Consider the following 27,001-nt stretch of genomic DNA (forward strand, 5'->3'; position numbering starts at 1 on the left):
TTTGAGCACAACACAGAGCATGAAGCTTGAGGGTATGAGGCAAGAACACAGAGAGACAGAACAATGCACCTGACTTTCAGGAGAACAGAGGGAGCCAGAGGCAGGAACCCTGGCCGACATGGAAATAGTCCCAGAATCCTTAATTAGGGATATGTGAGGTGTATGGCCGGCAGGGAGAGAAGGCTCACAGTCTGGTAGCCTCAGCTTTCTCTATTCCACCATGGAGGATGAGGGCACTGCTGTGAGGCGGAGGCAGGGAGAGCTTTGAAGTGGCCTGGGTCTCAGTGCAGTGGGAAGCTAATCCTGGAGGGAAGGACTAGAGTTGTGAGTGCTCCCAGGCCCCTGGGGCAGCCTGACTGGCATTCATGCGAATAGGTACTATGATGATGGGTCCAGTCTGGTCCTGAAGCCAGAGCGGCAGGGGTGAGGATGCAGAGCAGGGAGTCCAGTTAGACTCCATATGGCTTTGCTTGAAGAAGTGGCACAGCCTGGCCAGCCCATAAAGCTTTTCACAACAAACAACACGGACCCAGATGAGCACTATCTATGGACACTGCATGGAGCCACTGCACGGTACAATGTGGGGAAGGGCATGGGCAGGTCGGGAGACCTTGAGGCTGGGATGATGGAGGCAGGCAGACCACTCATCCTGCTTGTGGCCTCAGAGAACATCCGGGACTGGGGCTCCTCTGAACTTCCTGTGAGTGTCTACCCCGGCAGCAACAGCCCTACTGCCTCAGACCAGGCGTGCCTGCCATCCCTGCTCCGCTGCTCCCCTTTGTCAGGGCAGACGCCAGCTTAGAGAGGCAGAGAAGAGCCAGGCATGTCTCCTGAAAAGGGAAGCACTCTGAGTGACTGCAGGGCTTCCAGCCTCTCTAACTCCACGAGTGAGTGTTCCCTTCTAGACATCCCCCTACTTCCCAGCTTGGCCCACCCGCCCCACCTCAGACCTTACCTGAAAACCACATGGGCTCCTGGATCACATAATGAGACACACCCCAGTCTGCCCAGTCCGGCAGTGGGTGCTGCCACCGGCCTTCACTGGTACCATGACTTCTGATTTGAAGTTCCTAGAAAGGAGACCGAGTAGAGTCTTTGAACTATTTAAAGTGAGGAAAACATGTTCTACACCACACACACACACACACACACACACACACACACACACACGGCCAGCATCTGTCCAGTCATCCCTTTCTGAAGTTCTGTTGGCACAGACCCTGATGTGAACACCTCCAGGGCTCCCTTCCTCCTTCCTGCCTCAAACAGGGAAGGCCTGGTAACCAGAGACTCCAACACTAGTACTTTTTACTCACACATGTGACTTTTGCCTTTTTCAGGACTTAGGACTGAATGTCTCATGCATGTGAGGCAAGTACTCTATTGTTGGGCTGAGGCCTCTCTGTTTGCCCTCTACCATACCTCAGTGAGGCATTTTACAGATGAGCAAACTTCAAGCCAGAGGCGAGACATGGCTGGCAATGGTTTCTCTGGTTGTGGCAGAAATTTCCCTTGCCTGGACCCTGAGTTACTTCCACCCTAACAGTGGGCCTGGCCTTTGCAGTCACATTGTTCAGCAAGTCATTCCTGTCCCTTCTGAAACAGATGAGCAGGGTGAGGTTCATTGCCTGAGACTACTTACTGTTTTTTGTTGGACTTTCTAAAGAGGGTAGGCTCAGAGCAATAGGAAGACTTTCCCTTGTTCCCGATATTTAGACAGCTGGAGCAGCAGCCACAGGGCCCTGTGGCTAGGGGTCCCTGTTGCATGGGCACTAGGCTACTGCTGATGCGCAGAGAGCCGTTGACCAGGCAGTTGAGAGAGCGGCCACCAGGAGCTGAGGGCCGGGAGCTGTGTGAGCAGGGTAGTCGGGTCTGTGCAGGAAGGGGTGTGCTTGGGTCCAGGATGGGGGCCTCTGTGATGGAGCTGTCATGGGAGCCTGGTCTGGAGACTTCAGGAGCAGGGGACACAGGTGGCCTGTTCTCCACCTCTTGGCGGACATTGGGGCTGTGCAGGTTCATGTGCAGTTTCCTCATGTGATGTACCACTGCGGCTGCATTGAAGGCTTGCTGAGGAGGCAGAAAAGTGTCTGGCTGTGCTCTTGCAGAGGCCACTGGATTCCTTTTTTCTTCTTCCTGGGGGCTCTGGAAACCACCCTACCCACTTTCCAGTTCACAGAGAGCACAGAGGACTGCTGTCACCTGGGGGAGAGATGCCCTAGGAACCCCATCCACCAGCCCCAGACAGTCTAGCCTCCCAAAGCCCAGGACAGCAGGCTCAGCCTCTAAGCACAGCTCACCCTCCACTTGCTCTTGGCAAAGTTCTTCTGAATCTGGAGGCTGACAGATGGATAGATGTCCCGGTGCAGAGCTGTGTTCCCATCAATCCTAGCATGAAGGAGGGGACTTGGTTACCAGGTGGCCCTAGCACTCAGTCAGAGGTTAGACAAGGCTCTGTGCATGCAAAGCCATGTTCAGTTGATATCTCAGGAGAGAGTGACTCCAGCAGGAAAGGACTCCTATATCTTCCTAGGCACGTCATAGGGGCTTATGCTTTAGCAAAACCAAAACATTTTAGAACAGGATTGGCAAACTGTGGTCTTGGGGACTGATCTGCCCATCACTTGCTTTTTGTAAGTGATGGTTCACTGGGGGCAGCTATGAGCACTGACAGGCATTTTCCATGGCTCTGTATGTGTTCTTCAGCAGTGATGAGTAGGTGCCCTCGATAGCAAAGTTCAGCTGTTCATCTATTACCTGTTCCTTTACAGACCATGGATAAGCCCTGGCATCATAGGGAGCTACGGCCCATGTCTTTGATCAGAAGCAAGTCCATGTGGGGCTCTTCTCCACAAGACTCTTATGCAGGCCACACCTTACTCCTCTCTTTGGCCTCTTATTTCACCTGTCTCTAAGTGTTCCTTAGATACATGGTATATGCACAGTATTGGCAGAGCCACCAGGGAACTTGAATAAGTGAGAGATGGTGCCCTGGTTTCCAAGAGCCTCTACTCTAGCCGTTTCAGGCCATGGGCTAGAGAAATCCATGGCAAACTATGTAATTAAAGGGAGAAATGGGAGATTTGTGTGGATTAAGAAGTCAGAGCTGAACTCAGGGCAGGGATCTGGACATGGAAGTCAAGAGGAAGGATATTTACTGTGGTGATCGAAGGCGTGGTAAAGAAAAAGCCTGGGGTAGAGGGAGAGGGAGGCAGGAGGAGAGGGTCTAGTTCCTGAATCTGTCTGAATCAGAGACGTTTGGCTAGAACCCTGGGCACAGGAAAAAAAGGCCGGATGAGATCAGGGAAAGCCTGGACAGGTAGGGATTCCATGCTTGCTATGGGAGGAGGTGGAAACAACGTCTATCTTTGGAACCACTATCTTTGGAACTAGGGACTGATGTAGGCCTCCTGGATGCTAGGCATGCTAGACCACTGAGTTTTATCTCCAGCAAAATGCACCTCAGGACAGGTTGCCTCTTTAGTAACCACTTGGGGATCTGACATCCAGCCTGAAGATGGAACCTAAACGTGGTTAGAGCACGTAGCTGGCCCCTGCAGGCCACACTGGCCCAACTCGGTGCTGTGTGCTGGCCACCTGGGCCTGATGAACATGTTTACTGAGAACAGACTTTGATGTCTCAGAGCAGCTGGCACCAGGGGCTCCTGGGAGTTAGCTTGGCCCTGGGAACCAGAAAGGAGAATACAGAGACCACCCATTTCTTACTTACCAGGGGTGTCTGAGGGCTTTCTCACAGGTGTACCGTTCATTTGGGTCCTTCTCCAGCAGATGGCAAATAAAATCCTTGGCTAAGGGGAATATCAGAGACTCAGCTAAGGACCAGATTTCATGACTGAAAGAAATTCACTTCCAGGCTGGTGGGAGGCAGTGAGTGCATCTTTAGCTAATCTTCTAAAGAAACAGTTTTAAGAAATCTTAAAAAAAGTCCAAACTACCTAACAACTCACCATAAGCCACCAAGAAGAGAGCTCCAGGCAGCCTCACCCACATGTCCAGGGGAGCCTTGCCAGTCACGTCACACCAATGTGCCTGCACACCGTGCGCATGCGTTTGCTGGTAAACACATGGGCTAGCATGTGAGTGCTGGCTTCTTCCAGCTCTGACCACCACTTACCAGGCCCCACAAGCAAAAATGCCTCAGTTTTTCACATATAGAATGCATGCTGCCTTCTCTCACACACGGTGTGTATGCCACCTTCTTTCATATCTGGGTCAGTTTTGTTCTGTTACCTTATCTCAGGTTGTGACCCGACTGTAACCCTCCCCACTGGGGTCTTAGCTTCAAATACTTCCCCTGGCCTTTGAACTGGGGAAAGACTTCCCCACTCTCCCTGGCGGCTTCTGCTGCATGAGCCCCAGGGACTGTCCTCTCTGTTAAGATGCTTTCTCTCGCAGTCTCTGCTTTGTCCTTCATGCTCACCTGACTCAGAAATGTCATCCCAGAATGGAGACTCAAACTCGTAGTAACCCTCTTTGATCTTCTCAAAAAGCTTTGATTCTGTTTCTTCGTAGAAAGGGGGGTACCCACATAGCCTGCAGGAAGACAGGGAAGAGGTAGTCTGTGAGGCGGTCCCTCCTCCTGGACCAACCTGTCTACCTAGCCTCCCACTGCACAATTCACAGTCAGTGAAGGTCTCAGACCAGCAGGGTAATTACAAGGTGAGCCTGCCTGTTCCCATGGAAAGCACACGTGGAGCCAAGGCCTGGAGAGGACTCTCTGGAAGGACCCTTTGCAGGACATCTTCCCACTGGGCCCTCACTTCCTCTGCCTCTCAGGTGTTCTCTAAAGAGGATCCTTATGAAGACTGAGGAACGTCACAGGGGATTAAACTGTTTTGGTTTACTCTTTCAGACAGGGTCTCATGTAGCCCAAGTTAACTTCAAACTTACTGTGTAGCCAAGAATGGCCTTCAACTTCTGTTCCTCTTTGTCTCCTGAATCCTAGGATTACTCATTGTGCTACCCATGCCCAGGTTATTCTTTTTAAAAGAAAGATGTTTTATTTTTATTTATATGTTAATGTAACATATAAATATGTATGTTATACATATTAAATAATATTAAATAAATAATTAAATAATATAATATATTATTATATTATTTAAACATAACATATCATATGTTAAGTATATGTAATGTTATGTGTCTGTATGTAGCATATGGATAGGTATATGTACAGAGGCCAGAAGAGGGCATCAGATCCCCCTGGAGCTGGAATTCAGGCCTGATGTGCGTCTTCTGGAAGAGCAGCAAGTGCTCTTAACCGCTGAGTTCTTTCTCCAGCCCCCTTCCTACCACTCACTTGTGTACTGTGCTAGGACTGAACTCAGGGTTTCATGCATTCTAGGCAGGCATGATGCCAACTGAGCCACATCCCTGGCCCTAGCCTAGGAGATGACTCAGATATTGAGTAAATGAGTTAGAGAATAATTTAACAGAATCTACTCTAAGAGGCAAGTGTTATTTGCCTAAGAACAAAGCTGACTGCTGGGGGTGGGGTGGGGAGAGGCACATGTTGGGGGAGAATGCATGCGAAGGCTGGAAAATGGGGTATCTAGCATGTGTGGAGGAGAGGAAATGCCATGAGAATCTCTAGTTTATGATGTTGCCTTTGGATGGTATCACTGCTGGGTCGGAGGAGCTGAGGTACTTCAGCTTACACGGGTTCTAGGCCTTGATCTCTCATTTTCTTGATGGTTCTACAGAGTGGCTGGCCTCACATTTGTACAGAGGGTGGGAACGCAGTGCCCAGGAGGAGGGTAGCCCAAGGGGCTGGGTTCTGTCCATGGCTTTGAGGAGCTTGGTGACACCTATGTACATAAGCAAGCCTCTCTCTGTGTGTTTTCTCAGGGAATGCACCCACACCAGCTTTTACTCACAGTATGTATGTGATGACACCAATGGACCAGCAGTCCACAGCCTTACTGTAGGGCTTCTGGGCCAGCACTTCTGGAGCTGTGGAAAATCAATCGTAGGTTCAGGGCTAGGGACAAGAGAGGAGCCCGAGAGAGGAACAGAAAGAGAACAGAAAAGGGATGGAAGTAGGGGATAGAGAGGTAGGGTAGGAGACATCCATGAGATTGAAAACTCCCCAAAGGTGGGGACTGCATCTCCCCAAGCTCACTAACTCTTCCTGAGAGGAGAGACCTGTTCCTCCATCAACCTGGGAGTTCTCACAAGCTGTTTCTGACTCCTCCATTAGCTCAGAGCTCTCCAGCTTTGTTGCCCCCATCAGGCCCTAAGAGTAACACCCGACTGTGCTAATATGGAGGATCCTCAGGGCAAGGGTCCAGACTTTGTCTTCAGAGCGGGGATCTTCTGGGTGGTATGGTCTCTTCCCCCACAGCAGCAGCAGCCCTAAAAGGCAAAGGCTCCCTGCTCTAGTCATCTTGGGAAGCTCCCAGAAGGTGGCTGGGACTTGCTCATCTCTGGCACCTGTCTAGTACATGAGCTTGCTTCCCTTGGACTGGGAGAGCCAGGCAGAGAGACCTGCCTTCTGAGTGTATCCCAGCACTGGGCTTAGTATTCACAGAATTCTACATCTTTAGGTGAGTGACTAAACTTTCTCGGGAGAGAGCAGGTTCTTCCTGGAAGTCTGTGCTCTGCCTCCCACTTTCCTGCACCCATCAGGTGATGGCTGGCTAACTCTTCTCTTTTCCTTCCTCCTCTCACGTCTCAGGATTGCTAACACCAAGTGCCTTGTCGGGTACTTCTCTTTTCAGGAGTCCTGGCAGCTGAGTGGGAACAATGCCCAGCTTCCACCACTCCTGTGTGCTTCCTGGAGTTCCAGGAAGGAGCCCATGACCCTTGGGCCAAAGCTCATCATCATGGGAATCCAGACTCCTAGCAGTTAGGGGGTCTAGTGTAGGAGGAAACAATGGGTTGAATGTCCCACCCCTCAGCTCTCTGCCCATCTCAGGGTTGTGATGGTGGAAGAGTATGCCTAGAATCTATTGGAAGGGTTCAGGGCAGCCTCTGTGAAGACCAGGATTAGAGAGTCAGATGGATGAACATGTGTGTACAAAGTCACCTTTTTCTGTGAGTCATATCATTGCTGTGCTGTCACCTTGTCCCAGGCTAGAGTTACTGGGGAAAGGGGACTTCACTTTAGGAGTTGACTCCATCAGATTGGTCTGTGGGTAGGTTTGTGGGGCATTTTCTTGATGGGAGATGAGAGACCCAGTCTACTGTGTGTGGTTCCATCCCTTGGCAATTGGTCCTGGGTGGTACAATAATTCAGGATGAGCAATCCATGGGGTGTAAGCCAATGGCAGCATCCCTCTCTGGCCTCTGCTACAGTTCCTATGTTTAGTTTCCTTCTTGACATCCTGCCCTGACTTCCCTTCATGATGATAAGATATAACATCCTTTCCTCGTTTGGTCATGATGTTTAACACAGCTACAGAAAGTTAACTACAACACTAGTGGTTAAACAGACAAATGGCTCCCCTCTGGTGCTCTGGACTCACCCACATAGCCTGGGGTCCCACAAGCGGTGGACATGACTCCATTCTGCTCCATCTTGGACAGACCAAAGTCAGTGATCATGATCTTGGAGTTCTCCTCAGGGGTGAGGTACAGCAGGTTTTCAGGCTGCCAAAGGAGAAGACACACAGCTAGAAAGAAACTTCCTGAACAGCATCCTTGATAAGGGCTTTCCTAGGAAGTGAAGCCCTGGGCTCCCGACTCAAAGGCCACAGCCCCTTTGCCTGTTTTTTTCCCATCTCCCTCCAATCTGTGCCCTTGCTTCCGCATCCTAGAACTCTACATCTTGCTTATGGTCTTATTTTGGATCCTCTCTACTCCCAACTGCTCCAGAATGCATTTTGAGGAACCCAACCTTTGGCTAATTGTCTCTTATCCCCTAAAGCCTACTGCAGCGCCCACTGTTGTTTAGACTTTATTGTCTGTTATACTTGAATTTGACTGTGGCTATGGGTCACTTTGACATTGTAATGAGGGAACATTTAAAAGGTCCTGAAAAGGCCAAGGTGCAGTTGAACAATGGTCATCTATGCTCAGTATAAGGAATCTCAGGGCAGAAGGAGCCTGTAAGTTCAACCAGGCCATCACACTCATGTGACATTTATTTCCCACCCAGACCCCCTGCCCCATCACCTTTAGGTCTCTGTGGACGATGCCATTCTCATGGAGGTATTTCACTGCAGACAAAACCTGCTGGATGACCAGGCTGGCATCCTTTTCTGTGTAGACACCACGCTCCAGGATCCGGTCAAAAAGCTCACCTCCAGAAACACTGTGGGCACAAGAATCTGATTCTATAGCAGGTCAAAGGCCAAGCACTTCTCTGTAGCCATAGGCTATAAGCACAGGCAGGCAACCTGAAGAAGGGTGTGAGCTTTCAGGAAGGCACACTGTTGGCTCAGAACACTCCTTCTGGGTATCTGAGATATTACTGGGGGTCATTTGGTTCAAATGTTGGCTGACCTATTTCTGGAGGCTTCTATTATAATTCAAATAGCCTTGGTTAGAGTACCTGGAAAAGCTAAGATTTTCTTCCTATGGATACCTTTGTTGCTTACCTGGACACAGGATTGGAAATTGGACAAAGTGTGAAAATGAGACTAATTTCATACATTTCCAATGGGACTTCTTTCTTCATTAGGGAAAACTGAGCTACCAGATGCTGAAATTTTAGATGGAGACATAGACGTATTTTAAAACCTGAATGGTATGGGGAAAGAGGACTTAGGAGCTTAAAGATAAAGCCTGACCTTCCATTATCCTTGAAATCATCTATACTATGTTTCTAGAAGTTTCTGATCAGTCCTAAAAGATTAGAGTACCAGGGAACTCACCATCTCTGGTGAAAGATGATGTGCTCCTTGAGTATATTCTTTTTTTTTATTCGATATATTTTTTATTTACATTTCAAATGATTTCCCCTTTTCTGGCTCCCCACTCCCCAAAAGTCCCATAAGCCCTCTTTCCTCCCCCTGTTCCCCCATCCACCCCTTCCCACTTCCCTGTTCTGGTATTGCCCTATACTGCTGCACTGATCCTTTCCAGAACCAGGGGCTACTCCTCTGTTCTTCTTGGACATCATTTGATATGTGGATTGTGTCTTGGGTATTCCAAGTTTCTAGGCTAATATCCACTTATCAGTGAGTGCATACCATGATTGATCTTTTGAGACTGGGTTACCTCACTTAGTATGATGTTCTCCAGCTCCATCCATTTGTCTAAGAATTTCATGAATTCATTGTTTCTAATGACTGAATAATACTCCATTGTGTATATATACCACATTTTTTATATCCATTCTTCCGTTGAGGGACACCTGGGTTCTTTCTAGCTCTGGATATTATAAATAGGACTGCTATGAACATAGTGGAGCATGTATCCTTATTACATGCTGGGGAATCCTCTGGGTATATGCCCCAAGAATTGACAAATGGGACCTCATAAAATTACAAAGTTTCTGTAAGGCAAAAGACACCATCAAAAGGACAAATCGGCAACCAACAAATTGGGAAAAGATCTTCACCAACCCTACATCCGACAGAGGGCTAATATCCAATATATACAAAGAACTCAAGAAGTTAGACCCCAGAAAACCAAATAACCCTATTAAAAATGGGGTACAGAGCTAAACAAAGAATTTTCACCTGAAGAACTTCAGATGGCTTAGAAGCATCTTAAAAAATGCTCAATATCATTAGTCATTAGGGAGTATATTCTTAATACCTCTACATATCATGTGATCTCTTGGCACCTTGCAGTCACAGCATCTCCACCCCTTGGTTTACTTGGTTGTGACAGTGACAGACAGAGCCCATTGTACTGAAGAGCCATTTCTGTCTTACAGAAGGCTACACCACATAGCCTGCGTTTAGTTCAAGAAGATCTCTCTTGAGAGATTTGTTCTTTAAACTGAATTGAAGCCATCTACCTGAGATTTCTACTCTTATGGTTTATCCTATAATGATGTTATTATGTTTACCGTCAAGTTCATAGAAACAGATGAGTTAAAGGAGTGCCAAAGAAAGGTTCTAGGGGTTTACATTATGCCTGCCATTTTCCTTTTCAGTGGCTGAGTGCTTGGGAAGCCCCAGAAGACCTTATGGACAGCAATGAGTGTGAACAGCTATTATCTGTTCATAGTAAATACCCCAACAACTGCAAGCCTGTGCTAGCATGAACCAACTCAATAGTCAGCCTGCTTTGACCCTCAGCCCTGCACCGGAAGCACAGTGATCGAGAAGGACAGCATTTCAGAGCCTCTAAAGTCAGTTCTTGACTTCATCTGGCAGCCATTCTCCCCTGCCCCTCCCCTCCTAGGCCTTTGTGGGGATGAGGGTCATCTTCACTTACAGCTGCATGACCAGGTAGTAGTGGGTGGTGCTCTCATAGATGTCCTCCAAGGTCACAATGTTTTCATGCTTGATCCTGCGAAAGGTAAGAATCCTGTGATGTGTACAGGGTTCAAGTGGCCCAAACACGAAGTACAGACTCAGACTCAAAGTCTATATCGATTGTCTGGACGGCAGTGTATAAGAGGACCGCGTCTCAGAGAAGCCTCGCTGATGAGGCCCTTGGGAAGCAGCTGAGGATGAACGCGCTCCTCTGTATGCAGGCAGCACCATCCCATGGGCTGGGAGTCCACACTGAAGTAAGAGGACAGTGATCTGAGCACCTCATTCACCCCTGGGCTTCCTGACTGCGCCCGGATGACTCATGCTCCTACCGGTTCTCTTCCGTGATAGGCTAGATCCTTCAGTCTGTGAGTCAAAACACACCCCTCCTTTTAAGGTTGTTTCCTCAGGTCTTAGGATTGTCACAGTAACAAGAAAAGTAATTTATAAGTAACCACAAAAAGCACATTGAGATATGAAAAAAGGTAGATTCTGATTTTCTATGGAATGTCTTAGAGCAATATTACCCCTTAAAGGACATGCATGCATCCATGCATCATCTAGCTATATATCAATCAGCCAGTCAATCAATTTATCTGTCTCTCTGTCTCTTATCTAATCCCTCATCTATTTTTCTCTTATGTCTATCTTCCAAGCATCTATTTATCTTTCTAATTATTCTTTGCATTGTGGTCTTTGGTCCTTCCTTCTCCCCCCTCTCCTGTTCTTCCGTCCCTCTCTCCTTTTCTCCTTTCCTTTCTTTTAGCAGGGTCTTACTATGTAGCTCAGACCCAGGCTAGTCTGGAACTCATCATGTATACTAGGCTGGCCTCAAACTTGTGCAGACCCTCCTCCCTCTGTCTCCCAAGGGCTAAGCTCATTTACTGCCATAGCCAGCAACACAATTAAAAAAAAAAAAACTTCGTTTTTTAAAAGGTCTCTCTCTCTCTCTCTCTCTCTCTCTCTCTCTCTCTCTCTCTCTCTCTCTCTGTGTGTGTGTGTGTGTGTGTGTATACATGCATAAGTGCCTGTGTGAATTTATGTTCACCCTATACCTGCAGATGGCTCCAGAGGCCACAGGGTGTTAGATTCCCTGGAGCTGGAGTTATAGGTGCTGTGAATCACCTGATGTAAGGGCTTTGAACTTTTTAACAGCATAATGTACTCTTAACAGATGAACCATCATTCTACCCCTCCAGAACCAAAATTTAATTGTTATTAATGGAGGCTGGGGCTGCCATGCTCACCTACAAAGTAGAGGTAGAAAGACTGCTAAGTAGCCCACAATACACAGGCCACCCTCAACATAAAACGGTCTGGTTTACAGGTTGTCTGTGACGTCCTGCCCTAGAGTTAAGCAGAAGAACCACGACAGGCAAGAGGACTGGCTTTCCCAGTGGCTGTTCTGTGGATGCCTGGGGAGGAAGATTGCCTCCAAGAGACTGGGATTGAGTTAGATGGGCCTAGGACTTTGCCTGACTCTGGCATATCCTAGCTTTATCTGGCTTTCTCAAATCCTCACTTTTATTGTTTGGCTGGTTGGTTTTGCTTTGAAAAGCGTATCTCTCTCATGTGGTTGCACCAGGATTAAAAGAAAAAAAACATAGATGGCTCAGTGATTAAGGTGCTTGACTTGAGTTCAATCCCTGAAACCCACGTGAAGGGCCTGAGAGCTCCACATGCTGGCCATGACACCTGCGGCCTCATCGGGTACACATGCGCACACACACAATAATAATAAATACATTGTAAAAGGAATTTAAATCTTTTTTAAAAAAGGAAAATGCCTGGTATAGCGCTTGGGAAAAGGCATAGCCAGTGGTAGCTGTATGATTTAAGGTATCTTTAAACCCCTCTGGTTCCTAGGACTCTACCACCCTCACATGCCGGCAATGCCCACATGAACTTCTGATTATTTCTGCAATGAACTGATGTGCCCTGAATGTCTAGGCTGTTGATACAGTGCAGTAAGAAAGATCACCATAAGGTTCCCTCCGTGCTCTTCCATGTAGAGATAACAATCTACATAAAGACATCTAAGGTCTATATGTTCCAACCAGTTTCTCCCAGTTTCCTTCAAGTCTATACTTTTTATTCTTTATTCTGATCAACGGCATCACTTGCTACCTGGTAGGGACGTGGCTTAGTCTCCAGATCATTTTAAATGTTCTGTTTTTCTGCACTCTTGTTGGCTAACCCCAAACTGGATCATTTCTCTCCTTGCGATGGCTCTGTGTCCAGTCTTCCTGTCTTCACAAAACTCTGTCGTTCATGTTTTTAACCCTGTGTTGTAGCAGGATTTTCCCCGTCCAATTAATTTAATTATTAATACAAGAGCCTGTGATTGGACAGGGAAAAGGGAGGTGGTGCTAAGAGTTGTAGAGACAGGGAGTGACACAGGAGAAGAGGAAGAGGAAAGCATAAGCATCTAGAGTTTTGATTTTACAGGGTTACTGGGAATTGTGACAGCTACCCGTGAGGTGGGCAGCCATTGCATGGGGCTGGCATGGCAACGACCCACCAAGGGAACTTGGCGAGTTGGGTGGAGACATCTTGGGAGCTCTGGGCCAGAGAGCCAGAAAGGGGTATGAAAATACCCCGCTGGAGCCCCGTGGTCCACTGGTGTCAGGCATATTGCGGGATATTGTTATTCTTTTTAATAATTCCCGCTATGTGTCTAAAGTGCTGTGAGGGTTTTATGATGAGCCTCCCACCCTCTAGGCTGGTCTCCTAACCCACCTTCCTCCATACCTAATGGGGGGGGGGTGATTAGTAATCCAATTTCATTTCCTTACCCCAAACCCTCTATCAGTTTCCTTTGTTCATAGAATAAAGCTGGCATCCTTGATCCTAGGACCCTCTGCCAACCTTGTTTCTCTCAACATTCTATTCTCATTGCCTGTCCTTGATGCTACCCACTCAAAGCTGTGGTGACTCTAGGACAGACTTTCTCCATATACTTCACCCATGATTCTGCACAAAAGTTTGCAAAAACTCTTGAATTTCCTTACTGTGCTGCTTCCTTGTTCACGAGGAACATCATCAAAGTCTTTCTTCTTTGGAAACATATCTAATAATTCACATTCATCAGGCACCTGGGCCAGAAAACATGAACCTGTCTCTTTTATACTGCTGGATTACAGAAGATGAAGATTGTAGGAGACGAAGTGGTTATGGGTGCTTCTCTTCAGCTGGGCAATCTGGGCTCCCAGGCAATGTCTGCCTCATCAAATGGTTCTGATCACAGGGTACCTGTCACACTTTAATATGACACAGATATTCCACAGGCTCACTGTAAGAGTCTCACTGTGCACACTGGTGATACATCAGTGTAGCCTCGGGCAGTTTCCCAGCTCTGGGTTTTCTTTAGATCCAACCAAGGCTAATTCTGGGCACCATGGATGGATGGAAGCCAGCAGGATTCCTGCTGCCTCCTCCACTATTGATTCTTCCTGCTGTTGGCTATCCACTGGCTTCTGACTCTCCAAGTTAATCACTCTCTGGCCTGTGGTGAGTTTAACTAGTCAGTTTGCTGGGGAAACAATTCACCTGGCACAGCTGCCTGGGCTTAGCTGACTAACCTGACACAGCAATTCGAAGGGCACGATACCCACCAGCTGTGGAAATCCAGCTCATTTGCCATAAAGGTAATTTGGGAAGGGCAGGTCGGAATTTTACAGCTGCACCTGCCTCTTTCAGTCCCAGTACCACTCACCTTTTCAAAACAGCGATCTCATTCTCTAGGCTGCTGTCCCGGAAGGCTGGCGACTTCTTGATACACTTCAGAGCAAAGAGTTTCCCAGTCACTCTTTGCTTCACCAGGAACACCTCTGAAAAAGCGCCTCTGTAGGGAAGAGGCCAAGACAGAAAATGTAGCTCTGGCTGGAAGAGAGCATGCCAGAAACCAAGGGGAAGTGTAGAAGAAGAATGCATGGATGACAAGTTTCCGGTCAAGCAGGGCGCCCACTGACTCTGACATACCAGTGTGTTCTCCCTTGCAGATCACATGGGACAGACATGGGGATGAGGCAGTCACATTTCCCTATGCAATCTCGCAGACTCTGCATTAGCTGTGGGCATTTCTCCGCATGTAAACCCCATCAAGGCTCTCCAGAGCTTATCCACTTCCCATCACTGCGGTGCCCTGTGGCCCGCAGTGGAAGCGAGAGAGAACAGACTCACATGCAGTGAGAAAAGAAGGCCTCCTGGATCCGCTGAACTAGCTTTTATTTGTGAATCATTTAACTTAATTTGATGAGGTCTTACTACTTTCAGACTGCTCTCAAATTCCTAGGGTCATGTGATCCTCTTGCCTTGGTTTCTCAGATAGCTGGAACTACGGGTGTGTTTTATCAGTGCACTGCTGGTGATCATCCTGATTCTGACTCCAGAAGACAAGGGCAGACCATCTTCCCTCCATTCCTGCAGTCTCTGTGGATTTGGGGGCATGAGAAATCCTGGGAGAGAACCCAGGAGGATTTGACCTGTTCCAGGGGTGAAGGGCTGTGTACATCAGCCATCAGAGTGTCAGGTAAGCTAGGGGTGGAAGCTGGGGCTTGATGATGGATTGTGTTAGCTTTTGAGGTGAATGCTGTACAGACCTCTATGCTGTATCGTTGGAGAATGAGGACAGGAGAAATCCTGTGTGTCCAGACAGACACATTTTTTTCCTGCTATGTTTGACTCTCTGATGGATGAATCTGCAGGTGTGGACCTAAGGGATACAGGGATGGCTGAGCAGTGAAGTGTTGGATTTAAGATCAGGGATTTTGAGTACGTCCCACCTTCTCCTCTAAATGACTTTAAAGGCTAAAGCAACAGCTCTCAGAGAGATCCTGAGCCCCTCTAAAGTTTGCACGGTGCTGTGGCGGCAGGCATCCCAGAACACCAAGAGAGAAGGTATGTCTTGTTTGCAGCAGACCATGAGGTATCAGCTCTTGCTGGCCTGGGCTTCCTGCTCCACCTCTCTCTAGTTTAGGGCTGCTTAGCAAATAATTTCTGATTCACTCACGAGCCTTGTCTCTCTCCTGCCAGCTGCCACTTTCTAGCCACCCCCATGCTGGCAAGGCCCTTGAAGAAAGGCGAGGGCTCTGACAACCAGCACTGACACTGTGTCCTCCTGTGCATGCAGAGCCAGACATCTCCCTGTGTGGGGACAGCCTGAGTTTCCTCTCAGTGGTGCCTGGTGCCCATCTGTCTGCAGAAAGTGTGGGCCCTTCTGCCACCATCTGAGGTCATGGCCTCCTGGCCAGGACAGGGTCAAGTGACACTTTGATTGCACTAGCTAGAAAGCTTGCTCGAGGGAGCAGCCTGTGGACTCCTCGCTTGCCTAGGTCTAATTATCTCTGGCTCATTAGCTGACCAGCTGGTGCACCAAAGAGGCGAAGACTGGTGGCTGGAGCTGCTGACTGGCCTACGTCAGAGCCTGTGACCTCCTGGGGACAGGCGGGACTGAATGGTGAGTCTGCTCCAGACATGCAGCCTCACACGGAGTCAGCCAACTGTGTGATTGCTGTCAAGGGGAGGCCCAGACACCATGGGCTCCAGCGTTTGTAAAGCATTGGAAGAAGAAGAGAGGTGAAGGGAAGCTATTGGGGGTGAGGAACCCACCTGCTCTCTGGGCCCCAGAAGCCCCTTCTCTTCTGTCAGAAGTGGACATTGAGGTTGGCTTGATCACATGACAGAGGAAATGAGGAAGCTGAAAGGGAGGCCCAGGAAAAATGTTCCAAAGACATTGGCTATGGGGAAGTGCTAATCATTCCATCCCTTCTGTGATTAGGTCTGGGATCCTCAAGTTGCCACAGATCTAGGAATATGTTAGGGACCACTGGGCTGTCTCAGGATACAGAATCCAGAGGTATGGAGTGGTGTCTCTTGAGGGTTCCAGTGCATTAAAGTAACAGGTGTCTTTTATGCACCTTGACTCCCAGGGCCATAAAATTCTTCCCAAGTCTCTTACTGCAACTGAGAGAGTTCCAGGGGCGGACTGCCCCCTTCCCAACAGCAGGCAGCCCAGCCCTCAGAAGCCCAGCCCAAGTACTTACGATCCCAGCACTTCCATGAAGATGAAGGTTTTCCTGATGTTGGTGGTCTGTTTCTTCCAGGAGCTACAGTCCTCCTCCTCCTTTCGCCCCATGTCCTCCAGAGTTGAAACTGCCTGGGAAGCTTCGTGGGAGGGAGAGAAGGAAGACACGGTCCGATCAGAGTGTTTCTCATATAAGACAGAACAGGTTGCCAAAGAGTAGGAAACACCCAGATCGTGATGTAACAATGGCCAGACGGAAAAGACTGGGAGCAGAACCTGGAAAGTGGCAAAAATAAGAACACTCTCCCACTTGTATTCTAAAATTGCTAGAGCAAATCCACTGAGTGACTGCTTTGTATCTACTTGCTAGATGCAACAGGGGTGTAGACTGAAGGTAGAAACCCAACAGAAATCTGCGCATTAGTGATGGTGCACAACATACAGATTTACACGCTACATCTAGATCTCAGGCATCCCAGCCGAGCCCGGGACCTTCCTGTGTTTATGCAGCTTGGCCTCTTCCTACCATCACAGCTCTGCCTCCTGGTCTCACTCCTACCTGCCACAGCTTCTGCAAAGGAGCAGTGTGTTTCCCCTGCCACCCCCACAGCATGCACAGGGAGCTGGGTAGATTTTTGTGTGCATCTGAATTGAAGCATGTCCTTTGTATCAGAGCTCTGGGGCTACATGTAGCACCTGTAATGTTCCAGGGGCTGGATGTGTGATGACAGACAAATTGGACCATGGCCCTCCTTCCTGGGGTAGCCAGGCAAAGGAAGCAGGCAATGAGGCAGCCAGCAAACTCCCATGCAGATGACTAAGTGACCAGATACTTGGTGCGTGATGGGGTCAAAGAAGGGTGTCTTCAGATAAGGCCAATGGAGGTGCTGTAAACAGGTTGGATTTAGGCTGAGGCTTGAAGCTGGCAAAGGCATCAAACAACTGAAAACTGTACAGAGCTGCTTCCCCAGAGAAAAACAAAGCAGGAAGCTGGGGAAGCCAGGCCAGCAGGGTTCAAGTCTGCTGCGTGTCTGAGGGTGACGGGAAAGACCAGTTCTGCCAACACCCTACCTCTCAAGCCTGACAGAGAGATAGGTGACTGTGTCTAGTGGCTATTCCTTTTAGATAGTGGCTCTGATCCCAGCTTAAATAAAAAACAAATGCCCATAAAATCTTGAGGCCTTTTAGAAGGCCATAATGCAGCCGGTAGAGTGCTTATCACAGAAGCACAAGGACCTCTGTTTGATCGCTAAAAAGAGCTGAAGAGAGACGCACTGGCTTGTAACTCCAGCCCTGGAGAGGGGGATCAGTTGGGTTCACTGCTGGGCTAGCCTATTCCACTCAGGGAGTTCTAGGTCTCAATAAACAAAACAAAACAAGAAACACAATGAGATCCCTGAGGAATGACAGCTGAGGCTGTTCTCTGGCCTTTGTATATGTACACACTCACTCATGCCTACACACATGTGCACTCATATATGCCTACACACACGTGCACTCACACATGCCTACACACATGTGCACTCACACATGCCTACACACATGTGCACTCACACATGCCTACACACATGTGCACTCACACATGCCTACACACATGTGCACTCACACATGCCTACTCACACATGCCTATACACACGTGCACTCACACATGCCTACACACACACGTGTACTCACACATGCCTACACATACGTGCACTCACACATGCCTACACACACGTGCACTCACACATGCCTACTCACACATGCCTATACACACGTGTACTCACACACGCCTACGCACATGTGCACTCACACATGACTACACACACGTGCACAAAATCCTGTGTTTCTGCAGCTCTGTGTCAGAAGAAGAGCACAGGTTTGGAACCTGGGTTCAGATTTTCTCTCTGCTCCATATTAACCTCTTGGATTGTGTGGGGCAGGTGTTCTGAGGGGGATGGATAGGGTGTCAGGCCATTTGCAGACTCTGAATTCCAAATCTCTCAGGATCCTTGGTGTGTGGGATGCCTGTACCCCCTCCCCCCAATTGGGCAGCCAGAAAAGGAAAAGGAAGGGGAAGTTTTGTACTTAAGCTTTTCCGTAATAGCATGTCAATCTTGCTAGTCTCCAGGGACTGTGCTCTATTGGGTAACACCCTAGGATCAGGCAGTCTTGAAGAAAGCAGGCCTCAGGGTAAAAGGTGTGTATGTCTAAAGGTGCACAAAGACAAAGTTGGTTTGCATGCCTCCCCTTTGGTTTTTCCTTTCCACAGAACAACTGGACTGACTGGAGCTTGTTCTGTGTGAGGGGCTCCTGAAGAACCAGGGCAGAGATCTCGGCTGTGTACATCACTCCCCCTGCAGGAGCTGTGGGGAATGACTGCCCGCTCTGTAGGAGGCTCCCAGCTCTCATTAGCTGATCTGTGCTCAGTGTTCTTTCTTTTCCATTGCTCCTAAATAGCTTTAAAAACATAGTATTCTTAGCCGAGGCGAAGCTATAGAAAACATCTTTCCCACCCACCGCTCCTCCCATACACGGAGTCCTAACAATTCAGCTTCATCATCTGTGTGGAACGCGCAGCGGCTCAGATCTGGACCCCACTCCTTCAGAGACTCCCACAATCCATGATGTCATGGAGACCACCTGGGAAGGGGGCCCAGGCTCAGGTGGGGTGGTCACAGGTGGGTGGGGAAGGAGCTGCCTACACCCCCAGCTGGGCCATGTTGCTTTCTGCTCCAGCCTCACCGGCCTCTTCTCCCCTGACTTCAGCAATCCAGATCTTTCGGTAGAAGAAACAAATTCAGAGACACCCTGAGCACTAATATTCTTTGGTTTCCTTCCAAGGCTCTCTGCTATTTTTCCATAATAACTGCAACTGGATTTTAGGGCATAGGAGCAATCCACACAGAGTCCTCTGAGGCTTAGGACAAATTTCACTCCCATAGAGGCCTTCACGAGGCATCCTCGGTGTTGACCTGTATGCCCAGTTCATGCCCCACACTCTTCAACAAAGTGAGGGCATTGTGAGGATGCTATACCAAAGACTCTTGGCAAGGAAAATGACTATGTTCATATATGATCATCTCTGAGCCGTAGGGTGACACTCTTTCATTTGGTGAGCACTTACTGAATGAATACCTCCTGTATTCCCAGTACTGAATACAGATATTTCTGTGTAACACAAGCCTGACCCTCAAATGCTTGCAATCTAGTAAGACTGCATCTATGTAACTAGACAGGTAAACAGGCAAAGTGCTAGGTGATGAGCCTAAGGGACAAGAGTTCCCAATGTGCAGGGCCCATTACTAAGCCTGGTGCGCACAGGAGGTACAGCTAGCCTCAACCTCTGGAGACTGGTCAGGATGGCTTCAGATAGGAGCTAGGTTTAAGAAGGGTATGAAAATGGGGGCATTCCTTGCACTGCTATGAGCCTGCGCAGGGGGTGGCACCCCAACTGAAACCCTTGATATGAAGTCCTGTCTGAAGCTCCGTGGGAAGGAGGCGGAATGTCACTCGAAAGCCAGACTGCCTTGCTTCTTGTCATTGTCCTGGCATCAGTAGAAGAGTGGGATCTGAGTCCAGTGCTCGGTCAGCAGAGCCTCTCAGGACATTCTACCTAAGTCGGGTGCTTTTTCTTCTTCAGTTCCCCTCTCCTGTAATATATTTGGCACTCTGAAGCCACTCTGTTTTAAGTAATCATTCTTTCTAGAAATAACCCCATAGACAGTCTTGCTGTTGTAGCTTCTGTCTGGTCTTCTAAGCTTGTAGCGAGGGAAGAGACAAAGGGGATACTTCTCCCCAGAGAACATGCAGGACAACTACAGCCCTGGCATGTATGAGCCCTTTCTGTACTTCCAGGATGGGCCTTCTGGGTCGTGTTGGCAGCCAACCTGGCTATTGATGAGATGCTGCTGAGAGATGCTGGGCTGTGAGCCCAGCAGGCCAAAGACCTCTTCCTGGTGACCCCTAGGGCTCACTATCCTGTCTTTCCTAGCTCCATCTGGTCTGGGTCCACACTACACCCAGAAAGAACTCTTGGGAAGGTGAGGCATGTCTGCAATGTCCTCCTCACTGCCATCATGTGCAGAGCACACTGTGACCCCACACTTCTTGGTGCTTCTCCCTTACCCCTACCACCTTGCTCCATGAGGTCTCCTCTCAGCTACTTGGACTATTTATTCAAGGAGTCAGTGTTGGCCCAGCTAGAGTCCTGGAATCCTTGTGTTGTAACCTGAAGGCATTCAATTCAAGCCCCTTCCCTCCACCCCATGCACACAATGCAGGGATGAGATGGTGCCTCTTAGCCGGCCTAGATATGCTATAAGGGTGAGGATGGGGGACAGAAAATCTTTGAGTGCAATCTCTGTGGTTCTAAATGTGCAGATAATGGTTCTCAGTTCTACCCATGGGAGACACTGGTATACTTTCAGCCCTCCTGCCTGGGTCTTCTCAGTAAGGTTGTGCTTCACCAGCTCTCATTAACCCCAGACGAATCAGGATACCCCACGATTTGTTCTTTTTCTGGGGATTGGGTCCATTCAGAACCTCCCATACTAAGCAAGCACCCTACCCCAGAACTCTACCCCCAGGCACCCTCAGACTTCTTTGCCTTCTTCTATAATTGTTGGAAGCATGGATCTGAGGGCCTAGGGGTACTGGGAGGGAGGTTATCCGTTGTTGTCATCTTTAATAAGAATATGCACCCTGCCTCCAAGCAGGGCACACACATGCATAGGGCCACATATCATCAGACTGCACTGGTTCAGAGGGTGAGAGCTGGGAGGTTTTCCTGACCTGGTGCCACAATTTCCTAAATTCTGGCCTGTGCCATATTCTGTATCTGTATCTTTGGAATTCAGAGTCTGGATTGAGAACACACTAGAATCTACCATCACAGTTTGGCACTCTGCCACTGTGCAGCCCAAGGCAGATCACTATACACCTCTGAATTTTGAACTTTCTCCATACCGAAAGATGGAGAGTTAACTAGATGAGTACCCGAAGTCTGTTTCATGGCTGTAAGTCCTGGGAGAAACTCCCTGTCTACCCTGGCAGTACCCACACTTCCTTGATGAAATGATTTTTTAATACACAGCAGCAGCAGCAGCAGCAGCAGCAGCAGCAGCAGCAACAGCAGCAGCAGCAGCAGCAGCAGGGATCTGGGTCTACTCAGAGCATGCACTGGTTCATGCAGGCAAGGCCTTCTCCAAAACCATTTTTACTTTGTCTTTTTGAGGAATACATGAAATCCCCAGCAGTCCACTCACATCCATCACAGCCCTACCCTTCTTGTGGTGTCACAGGCCTGAATGACATCTGCACAGCTGGCATCAACTGTGTCCAGTTACTAGGCTGCAAACCAGTGGCTCATCAGCCTCCTCCTGCTGGGAGGAGCACCTAGGTCCACTCCATTTATTCTTGGCCCTTGTTACCATCTCTGCATGTGAATTTCTGTTCACAAAGTAACTGAAGAGTTCCAGTTGGCCTGAAGTTTAATTTGGATGAAAACCCATGTTTTCACCTGTAAGCTCAACCAAAGCATCCTACTGCTCGGCAAGTCAGCTTAAGGTTGAGTGGGCATGAAGCAAGGGCAGAAGCAAAGGCCCTCTCCATAGATTGCTCTGGTGACTGAGAAGTTGGGACACAGGTGACAGCCAGGAGAATGGGGTAGCTGCTTAGTCATAACCACACTAGCCTCCTCAGTTTACACCATCTGCAGAATGGGAATAGCTATCATCAATCTATACTCAGTACTCCCGTGAGGTCAAATGCACCACAGGGCATGCACAACTTCTCCAGCACTGCATGGCATACCTGCAGTATGGCACACGAGCCAAACACCAAGCATGAGAGAAGAGCAGGGGCAGTAGGTGATGGTTTATCTACTGGTGGACATCCCAGTAGGAATGGGCATTGCAGGAGATGTGGAGTTGCTGTCCCTGCCCCATCACTGCTATCCCAGGGTCCTCATAATGTGAGCTACATCTCCCTGCAGTTCTGAAGTGCTAGAAGACAGACTTTCCTATAGCACAGCCCCAAGGGCAAACTCTGTAATCCACATGGTCTTCAGCTGAGAAACTAGGCATCTCTCAACAGGGAGGAAAACAAGCCTGAGTATGTTTCTCCACATGCCACGTGTTGTTGTCCTGAGGAGTTAATGACCATCACCTGGGTGTCTGGGTGTCACACACTGATGGCTATGACATGAGGTGACTCCTCTGTGCAGGCCTGGGATTTATTCCCATTGAATGTAATCATCAGGTACTTGGCTGGGGCTCTCAGATGGGGCCGACAAGGATCCATATTGGAGAAGTGCAGAGGACAGACAGGCTGGACTCAGGATACTACATCACGATGCTGGAAGGTTACAAACCTTCTGTCTGGGGACGTAGCTCTGACACTCAGGGACAGGCTGTGCAGTCCTGCCCCCATTGCTACTCTCTGGCTGGCAGCTGCTTTGCCCAGCCCCCTTGCTGCCGACCATGGCCATGGCGGTTTGCCTGCAGTTGTAGCAGCGGCCACAGCCTTTCCTCAGACTCCATTGCTCCTCCTCTCATTCATGCCACAGCTCATTCACTCCCTGGCGCTGGCAGGCTGCTGCGGCTGGGCGCCGTCACTCGCACGCACTCCGTGTGGCAGTTTATTTCTGGCTGGGTGTGCGTGTGTATGGGGGGAGAGGGAACAGAGAAGAGCCCTCCTTTTGGAGAGGGAGGCTTTTTGTTTCCTTCCAGCCAGAATTGCTCCCAGGCCTTGGGGGATAATCAGGCAAGGACTGAGCCCCTGGGCAGGGCAGTACTAAGCACTTGGCAGTACTAAGCAATCCCTGTTGTGGATCCACCTTACACCATTTTATAGCTGAGATACTGATGGATGACAATGTTCAAGGGAGATGCCCTGAATCAAACAGATAGTATGTGGCCGTACTGGGCCGGAAGCCCAGTTCTAAGGCTTCCAGTGTCCTTGTCACTGTACCACAGAACCTGTTGCCTCTTTTCTGGAGGTGGCCAATGGCACACCGCTCATCTGCCCCTTCCTCCTTGTGACACTGTCATGCTGACTTATTCCTGGGAGACACATGGCTTCAATGATCTGTCAAAGGCTGAGTCTTCTGTAGGGCTTGGATCCTCCTTGTCGGAGCTGGGGAGCAGTGCCTCTCGCCAGAGCTGCTCCTGGGTCCATCTTAAACCTTCACTTGCTCAGCCCTCAGGCTTTTTCCAAAGTTTTTCTCATCTTTAAAGAGGACTCTTTTATATACATACATACACACACACATGCACACACACACACCACAGCAACATGGAAAAGACTAGTGTTCAAATGCCACCAGGACACAAGGGATGCCAGTAGTAGTTGGCTTTGTAGCATGCAGAGAATCACTTTACTTCTCTGAGCTATATACTAAGTGGGTTGGGGGTGGGGGAGACGACCATCTAGCACTTCATCGCTGGATGAATTAAAAGCCCATTTCCAGCTGCAAAGTGTGGCAGTATCAGCTATTACTAAGCACTTTATACTCTGGTCTGTTTTAGATATGGGTCTCATCCTTGGCCCTGGCTAAGCTCAGGTCCACAGGAATGATGGTCCCATTCCAACTGTGCTCTGTGATCTGGAAAAGATTCCTTAGCCGAGACAGAAACTGCTTGACCCTCTTGACCCAGCTCAGAGATTTTCCTCTTGATCAGTTTTCTGTTTCCAGAGCAGGAGGCTGGCCAGGCTCACACTGCAGCTGGCCCTGCAGCCACCTCTTCTAGAATCAGGGATAATGTTGTGCGTCAAACTTGCATGGAGAGAAGGGGCTAGGGCGGGTGGTGAACCCAAACCCTACTCTGAGTACCCCATAGAGCCACACTGGGGAAGTTTAGGCTCCAGGAACAGATGAGCCCCTGGGGAAGGTGAAGGGACCAGCTCATGACTGACAGCTTTAGCTTGTGTCTGTGTCCTGCATCTTAATGCAGCAGCCTTGGCCCTGGGGTGGGAAGCTGAGCCCTGCCTCTCAGACCCTGCTGCAAGGCTGGAGGCCATCTCTCCCGCACCCAGTGAAGAGCAGCCACAGGCTATTTACCATGGCCTTGGTACCCACAGTTATCATATGCAACCCCACCAAGGATGCTAGTGTGGGTGGGGTGAGCCTCCTCTTTTGATAGGTGAGTTAGGTCGCAGAGGAATGAAGGGTGAGCTAGAAGAAGGGTGCTAAGGAGCAGTAGTCCTGATACCCCTCCCATCCCCAGCAACACCCAAGAGCTCCTGGGCACAATGCTCTCCTATTCCTGTCTCTGCCGTAAGTACAGAAGGTTCTCCTGGGCCAGCCCAGGAGGAATTATCAGATATCTCCCCCAGGAAGCACCGACCAGGTCCTCATAGGGATTCTCTTTCCGCTACAACTTACCCTTGAGACTACAAGAGCTAGGAGAAACTGACAGGGGCTGAAAGGAAGTGAATCTTCAAACCCTCTCCCTCTCCGTGCCAACTAGATAACCTCCCCAGAGACCAAAGAAGAAACAGGCTGTCTTACCCAGGGGCTCACAAGAAAGGTGCTCCAGTCTGTGATCTTGGCCAGCACGCCTGCTCCTACAGGTCTGTGAGGATTAGCTGCCCCAGTGCTTTAACAATAAACCCAATTAAAGGGGAGGAATACAGGGGTTTTCTTTCCCAGGACTGTAACCAGGCAGCCTTAAAGGGGAGTAAAAGTAGCTAGAATGGTTTCTATCTCTCCTTGCTTTCCTGAGCTTGGCTCTTCCTCCCTCCCATCCAGGGGACTGTAGGAAAAAAAAAAAAAAAAAAAAAGCTCAGAAGAAACCCTTTAATGCCCGAGTGGCTGTTTACACGCTGTGTGTTTGTGGGCACAATTGTGTTAGATTTTGTCTGCATTGATGTGTGAATAACAGAAAACAATGTGAGATCAAGTCGTGGATTTCCCCTGAAGCGTAAACAGAAAAAAAGCAGAGAAGCTATCTGAGACTGCCTGACTCAGTTTCCACTTTACCCAGCAGTTGCTGGATTAGGTGGTCTAAAAGCCCCTTCCTCCAGCCCTGTAACAGGATCTGTATCTGCTGAGAAGTGGTCCTATCATTTTGTCTCTGAAGGAGGAGGGAGAGAAGCCCCTGGCTTGGCAGATTCTATCCTGATCTCTGAGGCGCCCCCTCTCCTCTGGACCCTCAACCTCCATTCTGTCCCCAGTCCTAATTCAGGAGACCCCGAGAGACCACTAGTCCCCCCTGGAAATGCTCTGTTGCCTCTGGAACTTCCCCTTCATCTCTCTTCTCTGCCTTGCCCCTTGGCTAGACATCTTTTCCCTCTTCAGGTTCCTTGGGCTCTGACCTCTACATCTTGCTTTCTCCTTCTCCGATATCTCAATGCTGCCCGCCCACGGGTCCTGTAAGCATCTTCAGGAGGAACGCTCACCTGAATGCGGCCATATTCTATTCTCTCACTTTTCTCCTGGAGTTTTCCTCCTGAAGGCCAATGTCTACCAAGTTCCAAGACACCCTTCGTGTCTGTGCTGTCCCCATATCCTGTTAGCTCCTAGACATGTTCATGTGTTCCTCCTAGTTCAACTCATCCTTTCTATTTTATGTCACCCCGTAGTCTTGAAAAAAAACTCAACATTTTCGTGGATCCACAACAGGAGCTGTATTAAAAGGCATCATCCCTCTGCCCTTGGGCCTGGCCTTGCTATCTAGGGGTGGCCACTTTTGTTATTTCTTGCGCGTGCCTGTGGCATTCTCATGGATGCCAACAAATAGAGTGTGTTGTGTGTGTGTGTGTGTCCATTCTTGTTATGCCTTCTGAAGTCTCCTGTTCTAGTCTGCTTCCTGTGTCTGTGATAGACACCATGACCAAAAGCATCCTGGGAAGGAGAGGGTTTGTTTGGATTACACAGTCCTGATTACAGTCCATCACTGAGAGAAGTAAAGGCAGAACTCCAAGAGGAGCTGAAGTGAGACTTGAAGGGATGCTGCTTATTGGCTTGCTCCCCTTGGTTTGTTCAGCTTGCTTTCTTATACACCCCAGGGCCACTTACCCCATACCCTCAGGCTTTCTTGTCTTGGTTTATTCATGTGGAACACCCCCTGTCCTGCCACCTGTGGAGAGGCTACAAATTAAAAGACCCACCTCACTTTTCCTGATAAAATACCCAGTGAAAGCAACTTGCAAGAGAAAGTGTATTTGGCTCGCAGTTTGAGAGCAAGAAGCTTCATGGTAAGGAAGTCACTGCCAGCAGAAACTTGATGTACCTGGCTGCACCCAACTCCAATCCAGGCAGGCAATGGTGAATGTGTGTAACCAGCCCCCTTTCTCCCTTTTATACAGAACCTTAGACTAGGGAATGGTGCTACCCACAGTGGGCAGGTCTTCCCACCCCACAGGCATGCGCAGAGGCCAATCTAGAGGTGATTCTAGACTTCAACAAGTTGACACTAGAGACTGGCCATCACACATGTGAAACACTACCTCATCTGAAAGCCACAGTCTCCTTCCTTAATGTGTTTCTTCCAGCTATAAGTCATTTCACAAACGCTGTCTCCCACCCTTTCTCCTGCCTATAAATGTCCATGCCTATTCTGTTCCCCACTTTGAACTGAGTGCTTGATTCGGCCAGAGT

At 49.0% G+C, this 27,001-nt stretch overlaps 1 protein-coding gene across 1 annotated transcript; it reads right to left on the reverse strand.

Annotated features, from left to right (window-relative positions):
• On the reverse strand, positions 1–24,976 carry Camk1g (calcium/calmodulin dependent protein kinase IG). The gene is made up of 13 exons (XM_052200351.1): positions 24,911–24,976; positions 16,439–16,559; positions 14,110–14,238; positions 10,354–10,428; positions 8,137–8,275; positions 7,488–7,611; positions 5,898–5,973; positions 4,439–4,551; positions 3,728–3,806; positions 2,298–2,385; positions 1,643–2,067; positions 956–1,070; positions 1–830 (listed from the first exon to the last, which is right to left on the reverse strand). The coding sequence occupies exons 2-12, from the start codon at positions 16,528–16,530 to the stop codon at positions 980–982; spliced, it is 1,431 nt and encodes a 476-aa protein (XP_052056311.1). The 5' UTR covers positions 16,531–16,559; positions 24,911–24,976; the 3' UTR covers positions 1–830; positions 956–979.
• Between the last annotated feature and the right edge of the window lie 2,025 nt (positions 24,977–27,001).

Source organism: Apodemus sylvaticus, chromosome 12 (assembly GCF_947179515.1).
Source record: "Apodemus sylvaticus chromosome 12, mApoSyl1.1, whole genome shotgun sequence".
In the NCBI taxonomy this organism is placed as follows: domain Eukaryota; kingdom Metazoa; phylum Chordata; class Mammalia; order Rodentia; family Muridae; genus Apodemus; species Apodemus sylvaticus.